Source organism: Macaca nemestrina, chromosome 7 (genome assembly GCF_043159975.1).
Source record: "Macaca nemestrina isolate mMacNem1 chromosome 7, mMacNem.hap1, whole genome shotgun sequence".
NCBI lineage: Eukaryota > Metazoa > Chordata > Mammalia > Primates > Cercopithecidae > Macaca > Macaca nemestrina.
The window spans coordinates 46,476,264-46,502,187 of record NC_092131.1 but is presented as its reverse complement, the minus strand read 5'-3'; the positions used below and the strand labels follow the sequence as shown (position 1 = coordinate 46,502,187).

Here is a 25,924-nt window from a genome sequence, read left to right as displayed (position 1 = left end):
TCCAGGGGCTCCTCTCCAAGCTCTGCAGCTGAGGGGGTGGGCTTCCAGAGGGTGGTCCCGCTTGTGGTCTGAGAGCTGAGCTCGTGCTCATCTGTGGGTCAGGAGCTCCACAGTGGGAAGGCAGAGAAGCCAGGCTAGCGATAGATCAAGAGTGATTGGGAGGCCTGGCATGGTGGCTCACGCCTATAATCCCAGCACTTTGGGAGGCCGAGGCAGGCGGATCACTTGAGGTCAGGAGTTTGAGACTAGCCTGGCCAACATGGCAAAACCCCGTCTCTACTAAAAATACAAAAAAAAAAAAAAAAAAAAGAAAGAAAAAAGCCTGGTGTGGTGATGCACGCCTCTAATCGCTGCTACTCAGGAAACTGAAGTAGAAGGATTGCTTGAACCTAGGAGGTGGAGATTGCAGTGAGCCGAGATTGCGTCATGCACTCCAGCCTGGGTAACTGAGTGAGACTTTGTCTCAAAAGAAAAAAAAAAGAGTGATAAAGAAATATCATTGATCCAGGTAAGAGCAGTGAAATGTGTAATACTCACTTAGAAATGATCTTTGCAGCATTTGTTTATACAAATATAAAATACTCAACTTTTAAAAACATACAGTGCACTTAATCACTAACAGCCTACTAGGCTGTTGGATGCCAGGCACCCAGAGGTAAAGCCGTTCCTTCAGTGGTCAGCCCTCTGCCAGCCCCCCTGGGATTAGGGAGAGCATGGCCTTCAGAGCCTGGAGCCTGTAGTCCTGACTGCACAGCTGGTCCAGCAGGGCGTAACGCATCTACCTAGAGAGTAAAACGACCGACAGTTACTCCCTAAGCTCAGCACTTCCAAGAAGCCTTTTGGGAAGATCTCTTCAAATGTATAGAACTCTGTGCAAACAATAGGTAGGACAAATGTGAACCTACCAACCTCTGTTGACAAATACAGCTGCACACCCCTCAGCGAGACCTGCTGGGAAACGCCACCTTGGTGAAATGAGAATAAAGGGTGAGTGAGCCAGCTGCTTTTGGATGACCAAATTAATCCTTAGCCTCCTATTAAGACAGGCCTGCTCAGCAAGATTTTCATGGAATTAGTGAATTGGTGGTTGCCAAATGCCATAATAATGCACCATGCAGTAGACTTGCTGTAAAGCACGGTTTAATCATAACAATAAGTGTAAATAATGCTACTGAACAAGCTACAGAGCACTCCTCTGAACTCACTGGAATGGGCTATGTCCCATGCAAGATGAGTAAGCCTCAAGCGCATAAAATCTGACCCTTGTTTCCCTTTTTTTGGCAGAAATCCCGAGAAGATGTCAGTAATTTTGACCCTGACTTCATAAAGGAAGAGCCAGTTTTAACTCCAATTGATGAGGGACATCTTCCAATGATTAACCAGGATGAGTTTAGAAACTTTTCCTACGTGTCTTCAGAATTGCAACCGTAGCCTTATGGGGAGTGAGAGAGAGGGCACAAGAACCCGAAGGGAATAGAGATTTTCTAGGAATTTCCTCTATGGGACCTTCCCAGCATCAGCCTTAGAACAAGAACCTTACCTTCAAGGAGCAAGTGGAGAACTCTGTGAAGGATGGAACTTTAAGATATCAACTATTTCGAGTCCAGAGGGAGCCGTGGCAGTAGAAATCGTTGATACTGAAATGAGATTTTATGAAGTATACTGCTCCACCTATGAGCATCTGTGGCTATGGGCTTGGGATGTTAACAGGAGCCAAAAGGAGGGAAAGTGTGAAGAATAAAGTAGATCTGAGAAATTCTGAGCCAATCAGGCTTCTTAATTCAAGACACAAACCAAGACTTTCTGTCAACTGTGCTGTGCTCTTCTTTAAGCCAATGAACCCCAATTCCTGGCAGTCTACAAGAAGTCTCTTAATGCTAATGAAGAATTTAAAGGTCTTTTTAAGAAAATGAAGGGCTTTCCAAATAGAATGATTTACTCTGAAGAAAGAAAAAATGGTATCTCTGAAACTCACAACCTAAAGCCCAATCTTGAAAATATGTTGTGCACCAAGACAACTGCTTCAGCTTCTTCTCTTATCCTTACTTTCTTTAATAGATATTTATTAAAGTGTCCAGTGAAAAGGTGCCACAATACCCAGTATTGTAAACAACAGGTTTGCATTCATTAAGCTTTCATTCATTCTGGAATCTACTAATTTACCTGAATGGTGTTTGCATTCTGTGAAATGCCTCTCCACATTGCATATGTCACACTTTTGTCTGCACATAACTCTTTTTTCACAAGAAGGGTCACTGCCACAGCAGCACAGTCAGCGGGCGAATTACAGGTGCCTGCTGCCTGCCTACCTGGGGAATCTGATCATGTCTGTATCACTGTGTGCTCATCACTGAAGAATTGCAGGCCACTCATGTCAGTGACCAGATTTATGGCTTATAAACATTAGCAGTTTATTTATGTTTTAAGATGCAAAGATGTGTGTTTGATATTCACTTTAATAATTAGAAATGGATCTTGTAAACAGGGCATATATCAAAGATGACCTTATAATATGTACCCGAATATACAGTTCAAGAATTTTGTCTGACTGGAAATAAATGCATTTTGTAGCAAAAGGCAGTTTTTTGACTAGAATGATTTGTCTCCTTCCCACTAAGACAGTAGATTTCCAATCAAAATAAAACCTCGAGCAGAATGGGTAGAACTCAACTCACAGAAAATTCCTGAGAGGAGAGAATGATGTAAGCTTCTGTGATTCTCTGAAGTAGATGTGGCCTGTCTCTTACCAAAATTTCTGTCCTGAATGAGGGTGATGACTGCTAGGCATAGCTGTAACAGACCAACCTTCAAGATCTCAGGGCTAGACATCATAAATGTTGATTCCTCATTCACATAAAGTAGCATGTAAGTTCAACAATCCTCCTCCATCTTATAACTACACCATCTGGAAAATGTAGCTTTCCAAAGTCTCCAGAGCAAGGAAGAGACATGGAGGGGGCACCAGCTGCCTGCCTACCTCTCCTAGGAGGGACACACCTCACCTCTTCTCACACTGACTGGCTAAAACACGGCTTCCCTCTAACTACAGATAGGATGGGGAATTACAGAGCAGCTGAGGAGTAGCTGGCTAGTACCGACAGTCTCTTCTCTGTCATAGGTTCTTTTTTTGCATTCCAATGTGAACACTTACTTTTGAATGAATAGAGTAGCTAGGAGTTTCCCTTTCCATTTGTGTAGCACTTAGCACTCATAGTCATCACTCTCACCCACATCATGCCACTAGATCTTCATGACATGCCCACTATTCCCACTGATGATAGTGTGAGTACTGCAGTACATACTACAAATGGGAAGAAAGGCTCAGAGAAGTTGAGTTCATTGGTTTCCCAAAGGGTTCGGGCTTGATAAAGAGTAGACCCAGGTCTAGGGTCTAAATCTTTGATGCTCTAGTCTGGGAAAGGGAGAGATCACTCTGACTTTGGGACGTTTTTGGCCTTCAGAGCTCCTCTACTTTGGCTCTTCTATTGCTCTGTGGGATTGATTAGCTTTTTGGTATGGTTAACTCCACTCTAGTAAAGAACCACAAAAAATAAAGCATGCCTCCTGTTTCATTCACAAAACTCATTATCATAGCCACACAGAGCCAAAACACTGTCTTTGGTAAGTCTGTGATCACTCAGCAACTTCCTTCTTCATAATTGATTCTCAAGCCCACTACCTGGGTTCCCCAGTTGAGTTGAGTCCATTCTTTTGAGGCTATTCATTCCATGCCTATCAGGTTATTCAACAGCTAATGTTTATATCTGAGAAGAGAGAAGATATACAGGATATTTACCTAAAGCTCAAACGAGTCTTCAATTCCTGGTTATAATTCTACTTCACATCTTTCTTCCGTTCTGCTAGACCTGGCATCCACTTCCAAGGGATCACAAGGCTGTCTTGCCCACACTTCCTGAAGAAGGCTGGCACGGAACGGGTAGTGAGCCTTTCAAGCAGCTGGGCCAGAGTCCGCTGGGGCTGCTGGCTTCCCTCAGCACAGTGGGCAGCATGGAGGTCAAGACGAGGTCACATTGGGAACTTTCACTCCCTCAGGTCCATCTTAAGACATCCTCAGGCCTTATCATCCCACTGTCCTTCCCAGCCAGTCCTCATCCATTTGCTCCTACTCTCCCAAGCTATTCCACACTGACCTAACTGAATTAGACACATGGTCTTCAGTGTTTGAAAGGACAATAACTTCAAGCCTTTGCTTTGGGATGTGGATCAGGCTTTGACTGCAAAAGGTGCTTTCACTTAATGGCTAACATGTTGCATGTGTATGATATGTGAAGCCCTGTTCTAAATACTTTAAATGTATTCACTTATTCAGTACCCCCCATGAGGTGGGTACTCTCAGTTTCATTGTACATATGGGGGAAAGTGAAGTACAAAGAGATTAAGTCACTTGTCTAAAGTCACACAACTAAAGCAGAATTTGGATCAAGCAGTTTAACTCCAGGGTCCCTACTTTTAGCCCACTTCAGTGGAGTTTTTCTATGAAAGCAAATTCTATTTTTCCACCTTTGTGGGGTTGGCAGGAAGCACCAAGATAAACTGCCAGCTGGGCAGGACAATATTAGTCTTCCTATGGGTAGAAGAGTTTATCAGCAATGGGACTGTATGATTTGCATATCAAGGGGCTGGAGCTGCTAACCCCAGTTCTTGGAACTGGGGCAGGCCAGGGTGATGCAATGGGGCCTTCAACCTCCCTGAGGCAGGGGAAGAGGAAATAGTCTGGCTTGCTCTGAAGCCCGTGAGTCCCATCTGAACCCTTAAGGTCACTCCTGAGCCTTGGTGGAGTTTCCAGTCCTTTCTCCCTCCTAGAGGAGCCACTTCATGTTTTAGTAACTCTTCATCACCCACCCCACCGGCTCATGAAGCAGCATCAAGAAGAAGGTGCGCGGCCTGGAACCTACCTTGGCAGCTGCATGTTTACAGCTATGGAGCTGAGCTGGTGTAACTTGTTAGCAAAGAAAAGAGCAAAAATAGGCCAGGCATGGTGGCTCACACCTGGAATCTCAGTACTTTGGGAGGCCGAGGTAGGTGGATCACTTGAGGTCGGGAGCTCAAGACCAGCCTGGCCAACGTGGTGAAACCCCATCTCTACTAAAAAATAACAAAAGTTAGCCGGGCATGGTGGTGGGCGCCTGTAATCCCTACTACTCAGGAGGCTGAGACAGGAGAATAGTTTGAACCCTGGAGGTGGAGGCTGCAGTGTGAGCTGAGATTGCGCCACTGCACTCCAGCCTGGGCGACAGAGGGAGACCCTGTCTCAAAAAAATAAATAAAAGCAAAAATAAAAGTATCTCATTTATCATTTATTGATCTTAATCGAATCCTGACATAAGATGATCTGCCCGCCTCGGCTTCCCAAAGTGCTGGGATTACAGGCATGAGCCACCACACCCCGGATCTTAATTGAGTGCAGATTGCCTTGAAAATATTCCAGCCACAGATTTGACCATTTCACATGCCAACATGATAAAGCTGTTCATTGTTCCCAGGTTTGGTCATCCTGGTTGCTTAATCTAGCAATGTTGACTTAAAATGACTAGACAGCCCACAGTGATTGCCCCTGGCTCAGGGTCACACTGGGCCCTGTAACTTCTCATTTTACGTCATCCAAGGATAAGACTCCAGTACAACCGTAGTAGATGTTTGCGATGAAAATGAGCCCTTTGCTGAGATGTTCCTCTGAATTGAGTTGCAAGTTGGTCAAAGCTGGCCAGAGTGCAGCTGTAAAGGGAGCTTTGTAGTCTCCTTCTGTTCCTGTGTTGAATTGGAACCAAAGCTAAGGGAACCACCCTGGGCTTTATCCCTGTCTCTTTACCTCCATTGCCCTGCCAACTGTTCTTTCCCTCCTCCTGCTTCCTGACCCTTTACTCCCTAGTGGAGTAAATTGGTTCTGCACTCTCTCCCTGCACCACTTGATTCTTAGAGCCCAATTGTTATATAGCAAGGTTTTCTGACCACGAAGATGGCATACAATTTTGATTTGCCTATTTATTTTATAGGCTCTTTTAGAGCCTAGAAATGGCAGTCACTTTTCCCATGTGTTTCTGCGTCTTTGGCATCACCCTGTGTCAGCAGCACTGAGTGCCTAGGTGAGCCACCCTACCCTATGCTGCCCATGCCGTCTAGGGGGCAAGATGTCACATGGGTAAGAGCCCTGGCTGGTAAGAGTAGTGGGCAGCCCTGGGGGCTGAATCCACACTTACTGAATGTTCCTGAGAAAAGGTAGTTCTTTCTCCATTTCAACTTTCTCATTTGTGAAATGGGAGTGAGAATAGCGCCTGCCTGCCTTCTGTTAATACTGCAGGGATTAACTGTGATAATGTATGTCAAGCATTCGCTACAGGACTGGGACACAGAAATGCTCAATCGATGTTGGCTATTATTGTCAGCTCTCCCACAGAGGGCTAAGGGAGGGTTGCTTGTGATGTCCATCTGAAAATGGACAGAGTGGGACACTTGTGCTCTCCATGATGCCCATTCCTTTGGATGCCAACGCCGTGCCACTCTAATTTGGAGGGATTTCACTTTTCTAACTGGTTGCAGAACCTCCTCAGGAGACCTTCTTCTTCTCCTAGGATGTTTTGAGTTCATCCTGCCCCAACTGGCATGCAGGATCAGTCTTAAGTTTGAGATTCTGCTGCTTTGACCGAATAACACAGGGACCACACCCATCATCAGTACCTGCTGGGCCCCCTCTGGTTACTCATCATGCCTGTGGGCCAGTTCAGAGAAGAAAGGACATGTGTCAAGATGTTCAGTAGGGTCTGGCATGCCCAAGAATTTGAAGCCAATAGTAGAACCAAGAACCAAAGGCATTTTCTTCCTAGATTAAGGTATCTGTGAAGAAGGTTTCTAGTAAAACAAGAGTCTCCATAGTCCTGTGTATTCTTACTGGAAAAGGTCTCAGTACTCCTATCCCCTTGCAACAGCCCTTCCAGATTGCTCAGGGCTGCCTTTCTCATGCCACCAAGGCAGTTCTTACCCCACAGAGGCGTCATTCTTCCAAGGCCTTAGACCACAGTTAGAAGAATTTAGGCTAGACAAAGTGAAGATTGTGTAGGTATTGAGTGTGGTCAGACATGCAAGTGGATTGCAGAGGGTGAGACAGGAATCTTCTTTGGATACATTTCAAATTAGAAACCAGGATAGTCTAGTAGTCATTTGACCTGACAGAGCCAGAAATAACTTAGATGACCTCTTGAGTTCTTATAGCCTTGTACTTGTGGCTAAAAGTGAACAGGGGGATATGGTCAGTTGGTCTCCCCTGATAGACGCCAACCCACACTACTCCCACCATATAGAAAACCTCTATCACTCAAATTTTCTCCCTATCCATCTCTGTACAACCTCCATGCCCTAGCACACCTATGTGCCTTCTCTGCGTGCTCTCTCAATCCCAGGATTCCCTTCAGGCTCACATAGATCACTTGTCCCTCACGTCACATACTTGACAATATCTCATACCTGATTGCCCTTCACATTTCTCATGCTTGTTCATACATGGAAAACAGGAGAGCTTTCTAAAGTTAAAATCAGCACAAGAAGTTCACAAGAAGTATAAGCCCCCTTCTGATAATAGAGGATATGTGGATGAAAGAGAAAGCAGGATTCCTCAACTCCGTTCTTTTTTTTTTCTCAAGGAGAATGATTTTTGAGATGAAACAAGTACAATACTCACTGATAAAAATGAATTGTAGCCCAAAGTAGATAAAGGGATTATACAAAGCATTCAATGAGAATAGGCAGAATTGCAGAACAATTATTGAAGCAGTAATTTATGAGCACTGGAAGTGGTGTTGATCATTAGGGCTGTGCAGGGGTTTATAAAGAACAGGTCTTACAGTCAAATCTCATTTTCTTCTCTGATGGTTCCTGGACTGGTCGATCAAGGATAGGTGAACGTTTTTGCATAGCTGAACTTCAGTGACATACATGACAAAGTCTCACCCCATTTCCTTGTGGCCAAGCTGTATTCAAGACACAATGATACCGAAAATGTGGCGATTAATAGATTAAGTGTCCGTCTGGAATAGTGGTTCTGCAACCTTGCATAACCCCTGTTCCCATTGGATTAACAGACAAATTTCAAGTCTTACATTAATCCTATTTGAGATTTCATACCATCAACATTATGACTAAACACAAAAATCAAACAGGGACAAAGGGCTACTTTGTTTTCAGGCTACTCGTGCCCTCCCAGAAGATTCCGATATAGAAGAGCACATGAGTTTAGAGAGTCAGTCATTCATTAAACTAATATTTATTGAGCACCTATTATATTTCAGGCATATTGTGGTTGCTGGAAAAACTAGAGTGAAAAAGACAGCCAAAGATCCCTGCATTCATGGAATTTACATCCTAATCAAGACATGTTATATTGTTTACCCAAATTAACCAAGTGGTAAGGCAGCCCTGTGGTCTGTCTTCTTCATAACTGTATCCATGGCACCTGGCATATTGTAGGTGCTTAAGACATATATGTTGTTGAATGATAAAATCAGAGCTGGGTGTCACACACACACTTTTTGACTCCAAAGATAACACTCTTTCATAGCTGTATGCCAGAACAAATTGAAGAAATAAACTGTACTTGGGTCTGAAAAAGCTCATTATATCGGGATGAGATGGAGACAATAGGTCTTGACAGCATGAGTGAAAATTAGGCAGAGGCAAAGAGAATAAATTCAATATAGTTATTCATCTGACAAATATTAGGATTTATCAGACCTTTTTCCAAGTGATAGGGCCAGAACAATGAGCAAGGAAGTCATAGCGCCTACCATTCTGGGGCTTAGAATCTAGCAAATACACAATGGTGCTGTGGCTGCCAAAAAAATATAAAATGCAATCTTAGCCTCAAGGATTATGAGTGTGATGTCTCAGATATGGGGAAGGATGAACTCCACTGAGCTTTGCCATGGTTAGGCTATGCCTAGAAAACTGAACTCAGCTCTAGATACCACCACAGAGAGATACAAAGCTGGATCATGTTCAGGGGAGAGTGAACTGAGTGATGAAGGGAGCAGAAACATGTAGCACAGCAAGTGAGGAGGTAATGGGTGAGTCTCTGGAGAAAAGGCAAGTGGGCAGCATAACCACCTTCAAATATGTGAAAAGCTAATGTGATAGTTAGTATTTTTGCTTCCCAACTATTTCCAGCTCTCTGCCTCCTGAGCACAGACAGGTGAGGTCATATGAATAATTCTAGCTAACAAGTCCAGCGCAGAATGGTGTATAGTACTTGCAAGCCAGAACATTTCAGTGCTGGTGAGACACTCTTTCTCTTCCAGTGAACGGCAATGATGAGAGGTGGTGGCTGGGCTCTGACAGCCTGGGCCCCTGAGTGATTAACATGAATAGGATCCTTAGCTTACCCTCAATGGACATTTTGAATGAGCAAGAAATACTAGTTGCTGTTATGGTTTTTATTACTGCTGTTTCATGCCATTGAGATTATGATCGGTGTTTGTCCCTGCAGCATAACCTAGCCTATCCTGACTGATATGTGTGCCATGTATGGAGGGACTAGTCTGGCAACATATGGCTCCCAGGGTTAGAACTAGGAGCACCTCAGGCTGCAGCAGGAGTTACTGAATTTGTTACGGAATAGCATAAATATGAACTTTTCCACCAAGGTCCCTAAATATGTAATAGACTTCCTTCGGAGGGAAGATCACTGGACATCTTCAGTCTACAACCCTCGGTGGGGATGATGGACCTGGACCTGAGGGCTCTCCCAACCCTGAGAGGCTGGCGTACCACAGTGTGGAATGGGCTTAGCAAGCACACTATTATTGTGGTGTTTGCCCTAGGGGGCCCACTGGGGCAGTCCTGAGTTGGCTCACCATCATGTTTCCACTGGCCACATGCCCAGGCCCCTGCTGCTCTCACTGTACCACACAGTCATGAATCTGTGCACAGCATTGCTAGGGGCTCAGCAGGGTGTACAAAAGGCACAGCAGCTCAGATGGCAACAAGATCAAACGAATGGCAAGGGTTCTTTTGGCCCGCTTTCATGCAGAATGATAAGTAGTCCTCTGGGGCTCCTGCTTGCATCATTAGCATCCTGGAGGCATTAGGAAGCCTCTGAAGTTCACCCCTACTGATTTGTCCCTCATTATCCTTATTCTGCCTTCTAGGAACTAGAGCTAAGCACCTTTCTTAACAATGCAGAATGCCAGTGTAAAGATCTGCTCTGGGGAGGTGTGTGTTCAGAGAAAGCCCTGGTAAGGGGATGAAGGAAAACATGGTTTTAGCGTCAAAGACCAGGTTTGAGCACTTGCCCCCTTTTCCAGTTGTTGGCTGGAGCTGGATCACACTGGCTTATGAGAGCTGATTGTGCACATCTCTTTCAAGTTAGTGCTTGGAGAGCTCACAATGGTAGCTTAAAATTGGTTATTGGTTATTGTGGGAATATTTACACCATGGAAATTGGTAAGTGCTAAAAGTTAGGACTTTTTTTTTTTTTTTTTTTTTTTTTGAGACTGGGTCTCACTGTGTTGCCTAGGCTGGAGTGCAGTGGTGTGAGCCTAGCTCAATGTAGCCTCAAAGTCCCGGATTTCCTGGACTCAAGTGATCCTCACACCTCAGCCTCCTGAGTAGCTGGGACTACAGGCTCCCGCACTATGCCCAGCTAATTTTTTTTTTTCAACTTTTGTAGAGATGAGTTATTGCTATCAACTTAGGCTGGTCTTGAACTCTTAGCCTCAAGCGATCCTTCTTACCTGGGCCTCCCAAAGTGCTGGGATTACAGGCATGAGCCACTGCAGCTGGCCATGCCTTTTATTAGTTTTATTATTTAGACAGCTTACCAGCACAACCTTGCAAATAGGGAGATAGTGAGAAAATCATGGTCTTTGGAACCAGGCAGGACCAAGTTCACCCTGACTCTGCTCAGCTGTTATCATTGAAAGGGATATATTTTGGAGATACTGAAACTTCTGTGAACCTTAGTTTCCTTGTCTGTAAAAGTAAGAAATTTTAGTTTCCTTGTTGGTAAATTAATAACTAAAACCAAAATATTAACTACCTCAAAGGGTAGTGTGAGGATCAAATGAGGTGATGTCCGTAGATTGCTAACTAAATTAAGCTCCTTCCCTTGGGGCACATAGAGAACAACTTCCAGGGAGAAAAAGAAAACAGGCCTGAATTTCAGCTTTTTGCTTTTAGCTGTGGAAAATATTCCCAGACGCTTCACAGCCTCGCGTCCTCATACGCTATTGGCCAGTTTAGCGTCACATGACCATCCCTAACGCCAATCACTTGGCAAGGGAAAAATGAGAGCCAAGCCACAGCTCCTGAGGGAGCCCTGGAGCCCCTGTTGGCCTTAGTGGGATTTTTAAAGCCCCCTAGATGGTTCCAGTGCGCAGTCAGAATACCAAACCAATGGCTGAGAGTCGAAGTCTCGGACAAAACCCTAGCCCCCGGGGGCTGGAGAGAGGTTCATTCTCTCCTGAAGGACAAGGATAGAGAACCAAGTCAGGGTTCCGGGAGTGTGGGGTCGGGGAGGAGGAAGGATCGCTGTTTACCAGGTAATGGAAAGTGCAGACTCAGTCTCCATTCCCAGCTACTGGACAATCGTGGGGCAAAGAGCTCAGTGGGAAAAATCAAAGGCATTAAAAATGGTTATTCTTAGAGATAAGGTGTATAACTGTTGGAAAGCAGAAATAAAGTATTGAATTAAGCTTTGAGAAATGGTTCTATAATAAGGGGTGGGAGGGAGAGAGTTTAAAAAGCTTTTGCAATTTATCTGAGAGGGTAAGACATGGCCAGCAGTACTTACTGAAGAGGACTGTTTGCCCTGTCCGTTCTGAAGCTCCTGTTACAGCCGTGAGTTAAGCCCTGTGAACACCACATGTGCTTATTGTAGACAAACCCTGCCACAAAGCCACAGGCACAGCACACTTCTCTGTTAGGTCTGTATCTCTTAGAATATTAGGACCCTAACTGGGATTCTAGCAGCTTATTTCCTGAGGCTCAGAGCTGCCTCCTGGATTCGGAGAACTTGTCAACACCATCTGCTGAGTATATAATGTGGACTGTGAGAAATACGGACTTGGAATCAGGAGACATGGATTTGAAACTTGATGCATTCATCCTGGGCCGGCTGTTAAACACTCCCAATCCTTGTTCTCTACCTCTATTAAATGACAATACTAATAACCATACCCACCTCATAAGATTGTGATGAAGATAAAAAAGGATAAGTTGGCTGGGTGCATTGGTTCACACTCCTTTTAATCCCAGCACTTTGGGAGGCCCAGGGAGAAAATCGTGTTAGGCCAAGAATTTGACATCAGCCTAGTCAACACAGCAAAACCTCATCTCTTCAGAAAATAGAAAAACTGGTCAGGTATGGTGGTGTGCGCCTGTAGTACTAGCTACTTGGGAGGCTGAGGTGGGAGGATCACTTAAGCCCAGGATTTTGAGGCTGCAGTGAGCTATGATAACACCATTGCACTCCAGCCCGGGCGGCAGGGCAAGGCTGTTTCTTTAAAAAAAAAAAAAAAGAGAAAGACAGAGAATAACTTGTGAACTCTTAATTCTTAATACAAATTATATTTGGTTGAGAGATCAGTGTATCAGTATTTCCCCATCTAAAGTTCCCATAGCCATCAGACAAGGAAGGGAGGAGAAGAAGCACTTTCCAGTTCATCCCAGAGCAGGTGGAGTTCAGACCCTGCTTCTAAGAGCAGGCCCCCATCTCTTCACTCCCCCTGCTTTATTCCCCAGTCACCCTCACCCTCACCCTCATTTGATTTCATTTGCCAGGAAGGGATGAGGAAAATGGAACCAAGGATTTGTATTGTTTGTGTTTCCCACCACAGTCTGTCTCAGAGGCAGAACATGAGAAGTCCGGAATTTCTCCCTGGTCGTCTCTGCACAGCCCCCGGTGCCACCTGTAAAGATTTCCATTCCAAGTGAAAGCCACTGCACTTCAAAAGTAGCAGAGATGGGTTCTCCTTCATGTTCCCTGTATGTGAGGGAGAGAACCAAACACCAGAGTCAAACAGAGACACTTCCAAACCTGTGCCTTATTTCTGGGGAGAAAAAAGAAAAAACACTGATTCAATCTGGGATATGGTAGCTTTCTGTCTCAGAAAGCTGGGCAGGACCAGAGAAAGTGGCTTTGTGAAATGTGGGGACAAAGCTAGCTCAGGGCTCTGCTCTTTCTCAGCTGGCCATCCGTCAGGGGAATCAGGGCAGGCCTTCCCGTCCCAGCTGACTTGGAGCCACACAGCAGCTTCCAGATTCCATGGCCAGCGCGACAAACGCATGGCCTTGGCTGAGGAAGCACAAGTTCTGCGGGGATGACTGGATCCCAGGTCCCAGGAGAGATAGCGAGACATGTTGGAAACACTGTTTCTGGAATCTTGTGCTTGACTGCTCAGGAATGTGTGGTCTGGGTAACTTTCTGGTTTGACTTACAGGAAGGTCTGATGGGGGCAGAGCGGGAATGTTGTAACAGCCCTAGATCACCTTGGAAAAATACTGTTCGCCTGCCAGCCCGGAACTGCCATTCCAGGAAGCAGCTGCTGGTGAATCAGCAGCCTCCCCTTTCCTTGTGGCTCCAGGAAGCACGTCTAGGGCCTCCCCCACCTCCCCTCCAGGAAGGGAAATGCCCACTAGCCATATACAGGCTGTTCTGGAAGGGACTAGAGATGGGAACTCCATAGCCGATTCTCCATTCTGCCCCACCCCACGCCCCGCACCACACAAAGGGAATTGGAAAAGGGAAGACAGACCCCTAAGCCTCAGACTCAGGCTTTTGATGTAGAAAATCATACATCGTTTCTAAGTCTCTTGTCTGGAGTTCACAACAATAAAACTAGGTAGAAATCTCTACATGCTGGTTGGCACGGCTTACATTGGCCTCAACATAACATCTGTCTCTTACCTGCAGAGCCAGCCTGGGGCTGAGAAGCTCACGGAGGTTGTCGGTTGGCTCTGGTCAGGTGGCTGTTTGGGTATGAGGGCCATTTGTACTCAAGGTCAAGGAGCAGCCTCAGTAGGCCATTAGACAGCTGGAAGAGTCTTGGGAAAACGTAGGGGGACCATAACGCCAGCTGTCCATTCCCTCCATGGGCCCTCTGGTGCCTCCGCCTGGGTGGAGAGTCTCTGCTTTCTGCCTTTCCATTGGCCAATCTCTGGCTTCCTCCTGAGGTTGCTGCTGTCCCTGGAACGACTTTGGGCTACTGGACACAGCAGTTATGCCTCAATTTCCCTATAGCTACATGGAGCTAATTAAACAGTGGATGGATTTGGAGAGGTGGATCATTTCAGATTCGCTCCTGGATTTTCACCCCCACTTGAGAGAGAGCTAAATCTCCTTCTTTCTTCTTTCTCTCTTTTGCTCTTTTTCTGTGTGTGTGTGTGTCTGACTCACCTCTGTGCGGTTACGTTTAAACACCAGTTTAGATCCCAATGACCCACATTCAGCCTTAGTGACTCTGAAGCAAGTCCATGCTCACTGATGACTCAGGAGAACTGGGGCCTTGAAAGATGAGCTGAGTCAATGAATGTGAGCTGTGGAGTTTTTACCACTCCCCCTCTCCCAATCCTTTTGTAATGTACCCACTCCCTTAGCTTTCTCTGAGCGTCAGTGTCCTTGGCCTTCCAGGGCTTGTGTGAGTACATGGAGGAATCAAGGGAGAGGTGGGTGAGATCACCACAACCACCCTCCTCGACTCTTCATCCTCGAGGCCTTTAGGACAGGTGCCCCCAGGCTCCATGGGAGGCAGGCAGCTGTGCAGGCTGCAGCAATGTGAACAGGGAAGCCGAGAGGAGGGTGTTGGGACAGGAGCCAGCTCTAAGCAACCTCCTACAGGTGATGGTTTTGGCTTCACCTGTTGGCCAGAGCCCTCCAGCAGAGAGGGGGAATTTATATGCTACTGTGAAACTTCTAGATAAACCCGAAGTCAGGGTAAATGAAGGTAGAGGGAAGAGAAGGACCTCCCAGGGACCAGCCCCTGGAGCTCATTTCCTCCCCTGAGAAACAATGTCACCCTCATTCCTCTCCTTTCTCTGCCTGCCTTTGCTCAGTTTCCATTCACTGCCTCTGTTACTTTGGGTTGTTTATGGTTAAGCCCAGTGGTTCTCATCAGCCACACCTGGAAACTTGTTAGAAGTATAAATTCTCAGACCCCATCCCGGGCCTACTGAATCAGCAGCCCTCGGATGGGGCCAGCAGATCTGTGTTTTAACTAGCCCACCAGCTGATTCCAATGCCTGCTCAAGTCTGGGAACCCCTGGCCTCACCTCTCTCTCCAGTTAGGCTACCGCCTCCTAGAAAGTACTGACTTGAGAGGGCTTAGTGTAGTCCTGGGCACCCAAGGACTCAGCTCTGCACAGAAACTGTACCAGGAAAGTAGAAAGAAGATTCAAGGAGGCAGTCTGGTCATGATCAGAGTTCAAACCCAAGGCTTAGGACCTGGGTTCCAGTTGGGTGACCTTGGCCAAGTCACTTCTCAGACTCCCCGGTTCCTCCTCAGTAAAGTAGATGGAAGAACTGGGTCTCTGGGATTTGGGTAGTTCTCATGTCTAGAAATCTGGATCCGGCCAGGGCCTGGCTCATGATTCCCCTCCTGCGTGTGCTGACTCTGCCCAGCCCCCGTGGAAGAGTCAGCATGCAAGGGAGGAATAACGAGGCAGGCCCTGTGCTTCTCCTGGTCCTCGGGCAGTTAATGTTTGTGAATGTGCGATATGGAGAGGGAGAGATTGAATCTAGAAATGAATTAGAAACATAGGAGGAGAAGCCAGAGCCCGCAACAGTAATGAAGCCCATCCTTTGAGTGTTTGCCCCTGGCGGGTTGAAGGCGGAGTCCCTCTGTCAGGAACTCAGTTGAACTGGGAGAGGGAGCTGCCAGGTGTCACAATAGTCAATTAAGGCAACAAGCCCAAAACAAAAGAATCAAGCTTTCAATCATGTCCTGCAATGGTATAAGCAAGTATCTGAAACCAGAGAAAGCGTGGCCTCTCCCCGTTCCATTTCCTCCGTGGAACACACAGGGGCCCAGGGTCAAGCAGGTCAGCGGGAATGTGGGCTTGGGGTGGTCTCACTGCTGACAGGGCCCTGAACAAAAGGCTCTGGAAGTTGTATGGACTCTGGGGCCAAGAGCAAGGGACCGGGAAGGCTAGGAGTGGAAGTACTAGGTTCTGAGTCATTGTGGGGAAAAGTGACTTCAAAGTTTCTCTCCCTTCCCTGCCCCACCCAAAGGAGGCCTCAGCAGAGGCGCCTAAAGAACACCTCTCCCCAAGGCTTCTAATGAACCCAGGAATGAAGGCTCAGGGGCTAGGAATGCAAACATGTGATGACTATGACCAGCCAGAGAGACCTGAGACCTTGAAAGCTCCCTCCAGAGACTGCCACGCATGGGCTGCGCCCCAGGTCTGGTGTAGGGGTCAACTTTCCCTGAGTTTATGGTCAGGCCTGAAAAAACACACACAAGTTTTTCACCAGGAGGCCCAGGGAGATACTATGTGGCCTCTTCTCCCGCCTACCTCTTCTGAGCCACCCTTTCCAGCTGTCAGGCAAGTATCAGGGCACCTACCTCTGCACAGAAGGGCAATGACTTTCTCCAGGTGGAAATCACTTTTCATCCAAATGTCTAGGCTCAAAGCTCTTGGTGTCTGCATTTTAAGCTCTGGGTATCTCTGGGAAATAATAGAGAGGACTAAGTACAAACACCCATCGAGCCTTCACATTATTGGCACATGTAAGATTCTGTTAGGTCAAGTGGCACCCTCCTTAGCCTTTTTCTGAGGATGACCATGTGTTAATTGCTACAGATCAGAACTGTCTTCCTGAAAGTTGTCCAGGGCTGTGGGAAAAAAGTTGAATATTTCAGTGCAAGTTCTATTGACACTAAAGCTACCACTGAATCACTCACTTATCCCAGCCTATACTTTTTTTTTTTATTTTTTAATTTTTTCAGACAGCGTCTTACCCTGTCACCCAGGGTTGATGGAGTGGCATGATCTTGACTCACTGAAACCTCTGCCTCCTGGGTTCAAGCGATTCTCCCACCTCAGCCTCCCGAGTAGCTAGGACTACAGGCACCCACCACAACATCCAGCTAATTTTTGTATTTTTTGGTAGAGACAGGGTTTCGCCATGTTGGCCAGGCTGGCCTTGAATTCCTAACCTCAAGTGATCCACCACCTCAGCCTCCCAAAGTGCTGGATTATAGGCAGGAGCCACTGTGCCTGGCCTAGCCTATACTATTTTCTTTATATTATGTACTTATGTGTCCTGTCTTTTCTATCAGATGGTAAGCTTCCTGAGGACAAAGATGATGTCTTACATGTGTGTATGGCACCCAGAGTATTTTGCTCTCAAATACGTACTGCTCAGATAAGCTTTCAGGATACAGAACCTCAGATACCCACAAAACTGTCTCTCCTAGTGTTGTCTGGAAATAAGTCTTACGTTTATTTACTTTTACATATAACTGTATCTTATCTTCCCAGGAAGATTGGAAGTATATTTATGTTTAAGGCATCACAGTAGCTGGCTCATCATTAGCTGTCAACAAGTAAATACTTCACCATTAGATTTCTTGGAGCCGTCTTCACCAAGAGACAGAAAGTTAACTGGAACTAAAATTTTAATCCTCTCAAACTCCAAGAAGACCTGTTTCCCAGGCATGATCCAACAGAATCTCTGCTTTTTAGAGTCCCTTGGAGAGGTTATTTCTGAGGACAGCAAGCTAACAGGATCACCCCCCACCACCCTTTGCTTCAATTTGCCCTAGTACTCAGACTTAGTTGGTGGGGACATGGGTCTGTGTATAAAGCGCTTGGAAATATTTGTTATTATTCATCAGGGCCACCATTTGAAATTGGCCAGCACAGTCATCCCTACTTGGCCATAGTAATCAAGGCGTGGCTGAGAAAGAAGGAATGTGTGTTTCAACAAGCCAGAGAACTGGTCTTCTGCTTTCTAAATGGACAATTTATATAATTTACATAGAGAGGCATCTTCCACTCTAGGCATGCACAACCCAGCCTGCCGTCCCAGTACATTCTTCTCTTTCCTTACATTTACCCATCCCACCTGCCCCTCCTGCTTTTTTGAAGGTGAGCGAGCAGTTCCCAGGCTTACAGCTCAGTTGGACTGCGGTTGCCCCGTCTTCTCTGGTGATTTCTCTGTCTTATGGTCAGGAGCCAGACTCTGGGTCTGTTCAACTATGTAGAGGAAAGGTCACCAGAGAAATTCCAGTTTGGCATTCCTGTAGGGATCAGAGATTCTGACTGCTCAACAAAATTACCTGGAGGAGAATTTTAATAATATGGCTTCCTGGAACTTACCCGGAAACATTCTGATTCAGTCAGACTGGGGTGAAGCTCAATTGGCTATCTTTTTCTAAATCTTTATAGATGATTCTGATGCACTGGCAAGTTTGGACATTGGATAAATTCTAAGCTCTCTGAGATCAGGAAACGTATGAGTATCGCATTCTGTATTCCACAATGACTAACTCAGCACCTGGCACACAGCAACACTTTAGAAATTGTTATTGAGTCAATGAGCAAATGGATGGTTGAAAATAGGTTGGTGGATTGGGAGTACAGTCAACCTAGCATCTTTTAAAATAATTTTTAAATTGACAAATAATAATTGTACACACTTATGGGGTACATAGTGAAGTTTTGATATGTATCATGTACAGTAGGTCAGGGTAATTGGCATATCCATTATCTCAAACATTTATCATTTCTTTGTGTTGGAAACGTTCAATATCCTCCTCCTAGCTATTTGAAATTATATTCAAATATATAGATAATCATCCCACAGTGGTATAGAACAGTACAGCTTATTCTTCCTATCTAGCTGTAATTGTGTTGACTTTAACAAATCTCTCCCTATTCATCCCTTCCCAGCCTCCAGTGTCCTCTGTGCTACTGTTTACTTCTATGAGATCAACTGGTTTTATTAGCTTCCACATGTAAGAACATATAGTGGTTAACTTTGCCTTCCTGGTTATTTCATTCAACATAGTGTCCCTCCATTCTACCCATGTTGCTGCACAGAACCGCATGATAGAATTTGATTCTTTTTTATGGCTGAGTCGTATTCCATTGTTAAATACACACACACACCCCCCATGTTTTCTTTATCCAGTCATTTGTTTCTGGACCCCTGGTCAACCTAGCATCTTACCTAAAGGCTAGTTAAGGGCCAATGGAGGCAGAAGGCCAAACCACTCACAGTGGGGCCAGGGATAGGAATAAGGCAGCAGTGTGCGGGTGGAAATAGAAGAAAACTTAGTTAATTTGATCCCCAAGTGGGAGAACATGACCCATGTCCTTGAAAATGCTGCTACTTTCAGCGATGCTGCCGCTTGCTGCCCCTGTGCTGGGACTTACAGGACTTCTGCTCTCCAGTCCCACCTAAGAAAGCAAATTGGATCCGTCACTTCCCTGTTTAGACCTTCCAAGGCCCTGCATTGTTCTCAGGATGAAGTCAATGCTCCTTTCTCTGGCTGAGTCCTGGCTCCTCCTCAGCCCATCACTGCTACTTGCCCTCATCTGTCTGTGCCCACCGGCCACCTTGCCTTCCTGCAGATCCTACTGCCTGCCATGTTCTGTCACCAGCCTCTGTCCTCTCTGCCTACAATGCTCATTCCCTGCCCCCATGTCCCCTAGCAAATTCCCATGCGACCATTACATTACAGCCTAAAAGCATCCGCTTCTCTTTTCCCCGGGGGCTGCCAGTTCCCTGGGGTAAAGGTCAGTCTGTTGTGTCCAAACCCAGCCAGTAGATGCTCCCATGTTTGCTGAATGAACAGAAGTTGGGACGGGAAACCAACAGACACTCAGGACTGGGGTTCGTTTTTGTTCCTGTAAAACTGGATTGATTCTGCAGAGGTACCAACATGCCCGTTGATTTAGATCTATCGAGGAATTGGGGTAGAGGCTGGGGTGGGAGTTTTGCTAAGAAGAAAAGAAGGTGAAAGTGGGAGATTCCACAAGAGACCAGATTGTCATGCCCAATCTGCCGCTAGGGTCAAAGACCAGCTCCCTGGTCACACTTGGCCAAGGCAGGCTGCCGAGCTGGCTCCAACCCTGAGCAAAGCCAGGCAGCCGCCCAGGTGGGTGAAGGCTGCAGGTTGCACTCAGGCGTGACGCCGGGGTGCAGGTGGGAGTGGCGTCCGGATGCGTGGGTGCAGCGCTCGCCCGCCCGCGGTCAGGCGCACCGCGGGAACCGGTCAGGTGCGCCGTGCGGGGCGGGGCGGAGGCAGGGCGTGCGCCCCCAGGCTGGTGCCGGGGGCAGAGGATTCGCCTGCTTGACGCGCTGATGCCTTGATTTGGTCTGACAAGTAGAGGCTGCTTTGAGAAGCGGCCTGGATTTTTGACATTCAGCAAGCTAGAAATAACCAGCTGGGCTCCTGGCGCTCTGGCCATAAATGTCTTGCTCTTTCCAGGCAACTGCCAGAATTAAAGGGTTTTCCCCAGTGTAGACCTCCGCTCTGTCTGCTAGGAGGCCTAGGTTCCAGTCCAGGCTCAGCTTCTGACTCCCTACTTTAGGAGGAATCACTGAATTGACTGCAGCTCGGCTTCTGCCATGTAAAATGGGGCTGTTGTTGGCTGAGCCTCTTCTGCCTCTGGTATAAAATGATTCCAAATGGCTGCCCTGTCCACCCTAATCCCATGGCCCGAACTTGATGTCTGCTGCTTCTAGAAGCCTAGTGCTCCAAATATCTGCTCTGGGAGGAACTTGCAGGTGATCCTGATTGGAAATGGAGCTGATTAACCTTTTGTGTTATCATTGACTCTGTGAGAATCTGTTGAAATCTAGGGGCTCTTACCCTAGACAAATGAACACACCAGCCAAATATAGCTTACAAGTGCAGAGAGCTGCTGGTCTGAACCACAGACCCCTGGTTTAACATCTGTAATCTAGTCAACCCCTCTTTTTCCTTGAAGGCTGAACCAAGCATGAAGGGTTTTCCCCACCTTCCAATCCTCATACCTGCAGGCACCCCCTTTTCCTGCTTCCTCCCTTCAGTCATCTTCCTCACCATCCCCCATGCTTGGGCATGCTCAGGGGGGAAATTGTCCTATAAATATCTGTAAAAGGCATGGTATGTCCTGTAGCAGAGAAAGCAAAAAACAAAAAAAATAATTCCCCCACCCCTGGCGTGGCATGTGCAGAGCTCTGCCTGATCCTTCTCTCCCACAAGCCTGGGGGGTGGGTAAAACAAAGTGGGAGGTGAAGCTGCTGCAGCGAAGTGCCCCTTCAGAATCTTCAGTACCCTTCAGAGTCAGCGCTGTCATCACTATCACATAAACTGTACAACTCCACTGTCAACCAGCAGCCGCCTGGCTGGCAGCAGGAAGAGGCAATGCCATTTTGCACAGTAGCTTGCTTGCCCAAGGTATTGCCTGGCAAATGGGCTTCTTGTGCAATGGGAAACCACAGGGAGGGGACTCTTAAATGTACCCAAAAGAAACAGCTCTAACAATAGATGATTCAACAGGCTAGTAATTGGCGCTCACTCTTACCACATTGTTTTGATAAAATGACATAGCCCAACTGCGGATATAAAGGCAGTAAATAGAAAAGCTAACCTCTTGCTACTCAAATTGTGGATGAGACAAGCGACATCCCATCACCAGAAGCTTGATAGAAAGGCAGGCTCTGTCCCAGACCTATTGAAAGGAGATCTGCATTTTAGCAGGATTGCCAGAGGATTCACATCTTAATGTTTCAGAGGCCTAATCCAAAGTCTTCTGATAATGATCATTAGAGTCCCAGCCATTCCCCACTTCCCCCTGGGAAAACCACAACAAATAGACCAAATTCCTCCAAGCCCTGCTCATAAGAAGAACCCACAACCCACAGACACCCCCTCACTCAACTAGAGACCTCACCCACCTGTTTGCAGAGTCACCCGCCTTGGGCTATTATTCTTTTCTATTATTTAATCTTCTGGGAAGACAGAGGTCTTCTATCTGGAGATGAAAATGACAAAGGAGAACCTCCTGAACAGAATCCAGTTTGCCTTTAGCTTTAGCCATCACTCTGACCTAGTGCTGCTGGACTCAGTTCCAAGGTCTAACTGTCAAATGCTTTAGGGGAAATGGGAGGAGGAGAAGTCCCTGGAGTTACCCATGTGCACAGCCTGGCACTGTTTTCACTTGCCTTTGGAAATGAAGGTGCAGAAACCATGGGAGGTAAGGAAGGCACAGACTAGTGACTTCCAGAGTGGGACAGAAGGGAAAAGATAGAAGACAAGTACAGAAAACCACTCAGGAAAAGATAGGCTGGAGTGATGCCTGCTGAGACAGGGTCCTGATCTCCTAGGACTTCCCTTTCTGCCTGTTCTGTACAAATACCTAGGGTTTTGTGGTTTAAGAAAAGAGATGCTTAGCAAGCTTATAGAAAATGTAATGTGGGCACTTTGTTGCTGTCCTGGCTTTTAAAGGACTCAGAAGCAGATCAACTTCAAGGTGTTAGCTACTCTGTTTGTAGCCTTAGAAAGACATCCTTGATGTTTTATTGTTCTGCCTTTGCTCAGAGCTGGAAACTCTCCCTGGGGAAATGGTTCACCTTGAAAGAGATGCTCTTGTAAGTGAAAATGTTTTAGCTTCACTTCCAATCTCTGGTTCCTTGTGGGAAGTAACTGCTGCTGTGGTATGTATGCCCTGTGCCTTTTATTGCATCTTTACCTCAGTGGACACAGCTGGTTAAAACTTATGTTTCCATGGAGATTGATTCAGAGAACAGGAAAAATAACTGTAAAAAAAAAACTGCACAGTACAAGGGCTAGATTCAGGTTGTAGAACAAAGTGATTATTACTTAGAATCCTGGATTAGCAAGAGAATCAGAAAGATGCTGAGATTGTCTAGTGTTATCACCATCCACGTGAAATGCAGAATAAAACTTTTTCCCCACGACCTAGATATTGGGCAGTTTATTATAGATGCTACAAAGGGATTTATTATGTTTTTCCCAAAATGGTTAATTAGAGGCATCCCAAATTACAACTCCTTTAGCATAACTCCCAGCTCCAGGCAGCCTACTTACTATGGGCCCAGCTACTGACAGCTCAGCTCTCTTTGCCAATCCAACTTTTTTTCCCAAAATGCTCACACTTTTCTTCTCCAAGAAGACTTCCTGAATGATCCCAGTTCATAGGGATCTCATCCTTAATGCAGGGGAAATTCACTGTTCAGGAATAGTCTCCATACCATCACACTCTTCTTTTTGTATAGTCATGGAATTCTTCTCCAGTTGTTTTTTTCTTGCCTGTCTACACAGATAGATCAGTAGCCTTCAATAGTCTGCATCTCCTGTTATCTTGCAGCCTCCTACTATAAACAGTAGGTGCTTTACTTATGCCAGTTGGGTTGACCTAGACAGTAGTCTCTAAGTAGCAGGTCCTTGGTTCATCCATCTGAAACCAACGACCTCTTAGGCAGACTGAGAAAGGGTTAGGACTGTTGACACTGGGACATCCTTGGCTCTGTATGAATGTTGTTTTTAAAAGCAGGGGTTTTGTCTCCAGTGCATTGAAGAGATAAAACCCCACTGTCAGCATATTTCTTCAGGGTCTTTCTGTGTTAAATCTCACACCAAGTCAGAGTCCCAACACACAGACTCTCACTTTTCCCTGTGCAATCCCCAGCAATAGGCAGAAGTGAGGCAAGTAGTAGAATGTGCTCAAATCATGGCCTATTCTTAATAAAAGAAACCAGGACAGCTTGGGGCTGGCTCATTTCTTCTCAAATTCCCCTAGTGTTCTGAACCAAACATACGAAAAGAGTAGATTTGTTTTATTCACAGGTATTAATGCTTCTCTGAAAGCAGTTGTTTGGGTGGCTGGAATATCAGTAGTCATTGACCAATAAGGCTTGCAGGTGTGAATCAGACTCTGGACTTCCAGAGCAGAGCTACTATCTACTACTCTACATCACCTTCATCCTTACAGAATCACTGAGAACATTCATTCATTCACAAGCAGTCATGTCTGCCGCCTGCCAGGCACTTGTAGTAGGCATTAGAGATACAATGGCAAGTGAAACAGACACAGCATGTAATCTACTGAGAGAGACTGGGAATTAATTCCATAAGTAAAAGTAAGTATATAATTATCAATTGTGATAAAGGCCCTGAAGCAAAAGAATAGGATGTTCTGCAATAATATTTCAAGAGCTTTATCTGATCTAATGTGTACGGGGAGGGGAAGCCTCAGGGAATGCTTCTCAGGGGAAGTGACATTTGAGCTGAGCATTGAAAGAAGAATAAAAATTAAAAAGTAAAGAGGGGGCCAGGTGCGGTGGCTCACACCTGTAATCCTAGCACTTTGGGAGGCCGAGGCAGATGGATCACTTGAGGTCAGGAGTTCGAAACCATCCTGGCCAAAATGGTGAAACACCATCTCTACGAAAAATACAGAAAAATTATCTGGGTGTGGTGGCAGGTGCCTGTAATCCCAGCTACTTGAGAGGCTGAGGCAGGATAACTGCTTGAACCCGGGAGGCGGAGGTTTCAGTGAGCCAAGATCGCACCACTGCACTCCAGCCTAGGCAACAGTGAAACTCTGTCTCAAAAAAAAAAAAAGTGAAGAGGAGTTAGAGAGTGCTCAGGATATAAACAGTTAGTTCATTGGAGGAAGTGGAGTAAAGTCCTTGTGGCTGGATTAAAGGGAACAGGGAAAACCAAGATATACAGAGGTAGGCAGGGGCTGGATCACATGCATACACAGTATTGAGGACTTTGGCTTTTATTTTGGAACAGTGGAAGGCCGTTTTAAGCAGAGGATGAGAACATTAAATTTATGTGTCCAGAGATTGCTCTGATGAGACAAGCGGTGAACAAAAACATCATTACTCAGGTCTCATCCAACTCTTCCATTGTATATTCTAATAAACCACCCAAGTTCTGCTTTCATAGCTCTGAGCCAAAGTGAGTTATACCTCCCCAGGCCCACTGAAAATCCCAGAGAGCTTACTGAATGGCATGGGGGCCCTGGTAAAACTCACTGTTCAGGCTTTTGAATCTGGGCCACTTCATTACTATCAGCATTTTGCCTCCACTCCCAAGGAATAAATCCTTAAAATTATAACCTTTGGGTCCCCATGCCCAGGCAGGCTCGCTTCTGTTGGATCACAGTAATCATGGTTTTGACTATGAATTGCCGATCCCAAATTAAATGATTAACCCAAGGTCAATGAGCTAGTCAGCTGCCACACCAAGGACAGATTTTCAATTCCCTGCACTCAAGGCAGATGCACTCCTCAGGACGGCTGTCAGAGGCTTAGAAAAAGAAAGTGTTCCATGTTCCCAAAACATGTAAACTTATTCTTTGCTATTCATGTTTATTCTGTGACTCAGAAGTTCCCAGGATCATTTTCTGGGGTGATCAGAAAATCTCTTTGAGGGGGAAATGGTTCCTTACTTGAAAAGTGTTTTTAGCCAAGTTGGTTCTTCCATAGCTATGAGCATCCTTTGAGGATGATGCTGGCTTTCTTGCGGGCTGCTCCACCTTGCTATTTCCTGAAGCTACTGGAACAGTTGAAACAGGCATATGAATAACCCCTGGGTTGCCAAAAAGACACCGCAATCCTTAACAGGTTTTGATCTGAAAAGGAGCGGTTTGTTCACTTGATTTGCTTTATGAATTTTGCAACATTGGCAGGTTGTGCCTGGGCCTTTCCCAGCCCCCTCTGCAGAAATGAGAACCAGGATTACTCATCCTTCTGTATTTTAAAGGAATTCCAGGAGTGCTCAGACAAGCTGCTGAAAAAAAAAAAAAAACTGTTGTTATTTGACAACTTCTGAGCATGGATGTTTCAGGCCCCAGTAATGCCATGAAAATAGAAATGGCCCTTGTGCCAGAGGTAGCATTCTACTTCCATCAGGTGAGGTGGCAAGGCACGCAGGGTTGTTGGGGTGGCTCC

General features: G+C 46.0%; 1 protein-coding gene and 1 long non-coding RNA gene across 3 annotated transcripts in view; one reads left to right on the top strand and one right to left on the bottom strand.

Annotated features, from left to right (window-relative positions):
* LOC105473667 (protein kinase C eta) overlaps window positions 1-2,580 on the top strand; it is a 232,376-nt gene extending 229,796 nt beyond the window's left edge. For both annotated transcript variants that reach the window (XM_011727582.3, XM_011727583.3), the window contains exon 14: window positions 1,285-2,580. In XM_011727582.3, the coding sequence (XP_011725884.1) occupies window positions 1,285-1,431 (147 nt within the window). In that variant the 3' untranslated portion in view covers window positions 1,432-2,580. The remainder of the gene's footprint in view (window positions 1-1,284) is intronic.
* A 10,179-nt stretch (window positions 2,581-12,759) lies between these two features.
* Window positions 12,760-25,924, bottom strand: part of LOC112425189 (uncharacterized) — a 33,637-nt gene continuing 20,472 nt past the window's right edge. The window contains exons 2-3 of the long non-coding RNA XR_011625820.1: window positions 16,566-16,668; window positions 12,760-12,988 (exon numbers count right to left, since the gene is read on the bottom strand). This is a non-coding gene — a long non-coding RNA (uncharacterized lncRNA). The remainder of the gene's footprint in view (window positions 12,989-16,565; window positions 16,669-25,924) is intronic.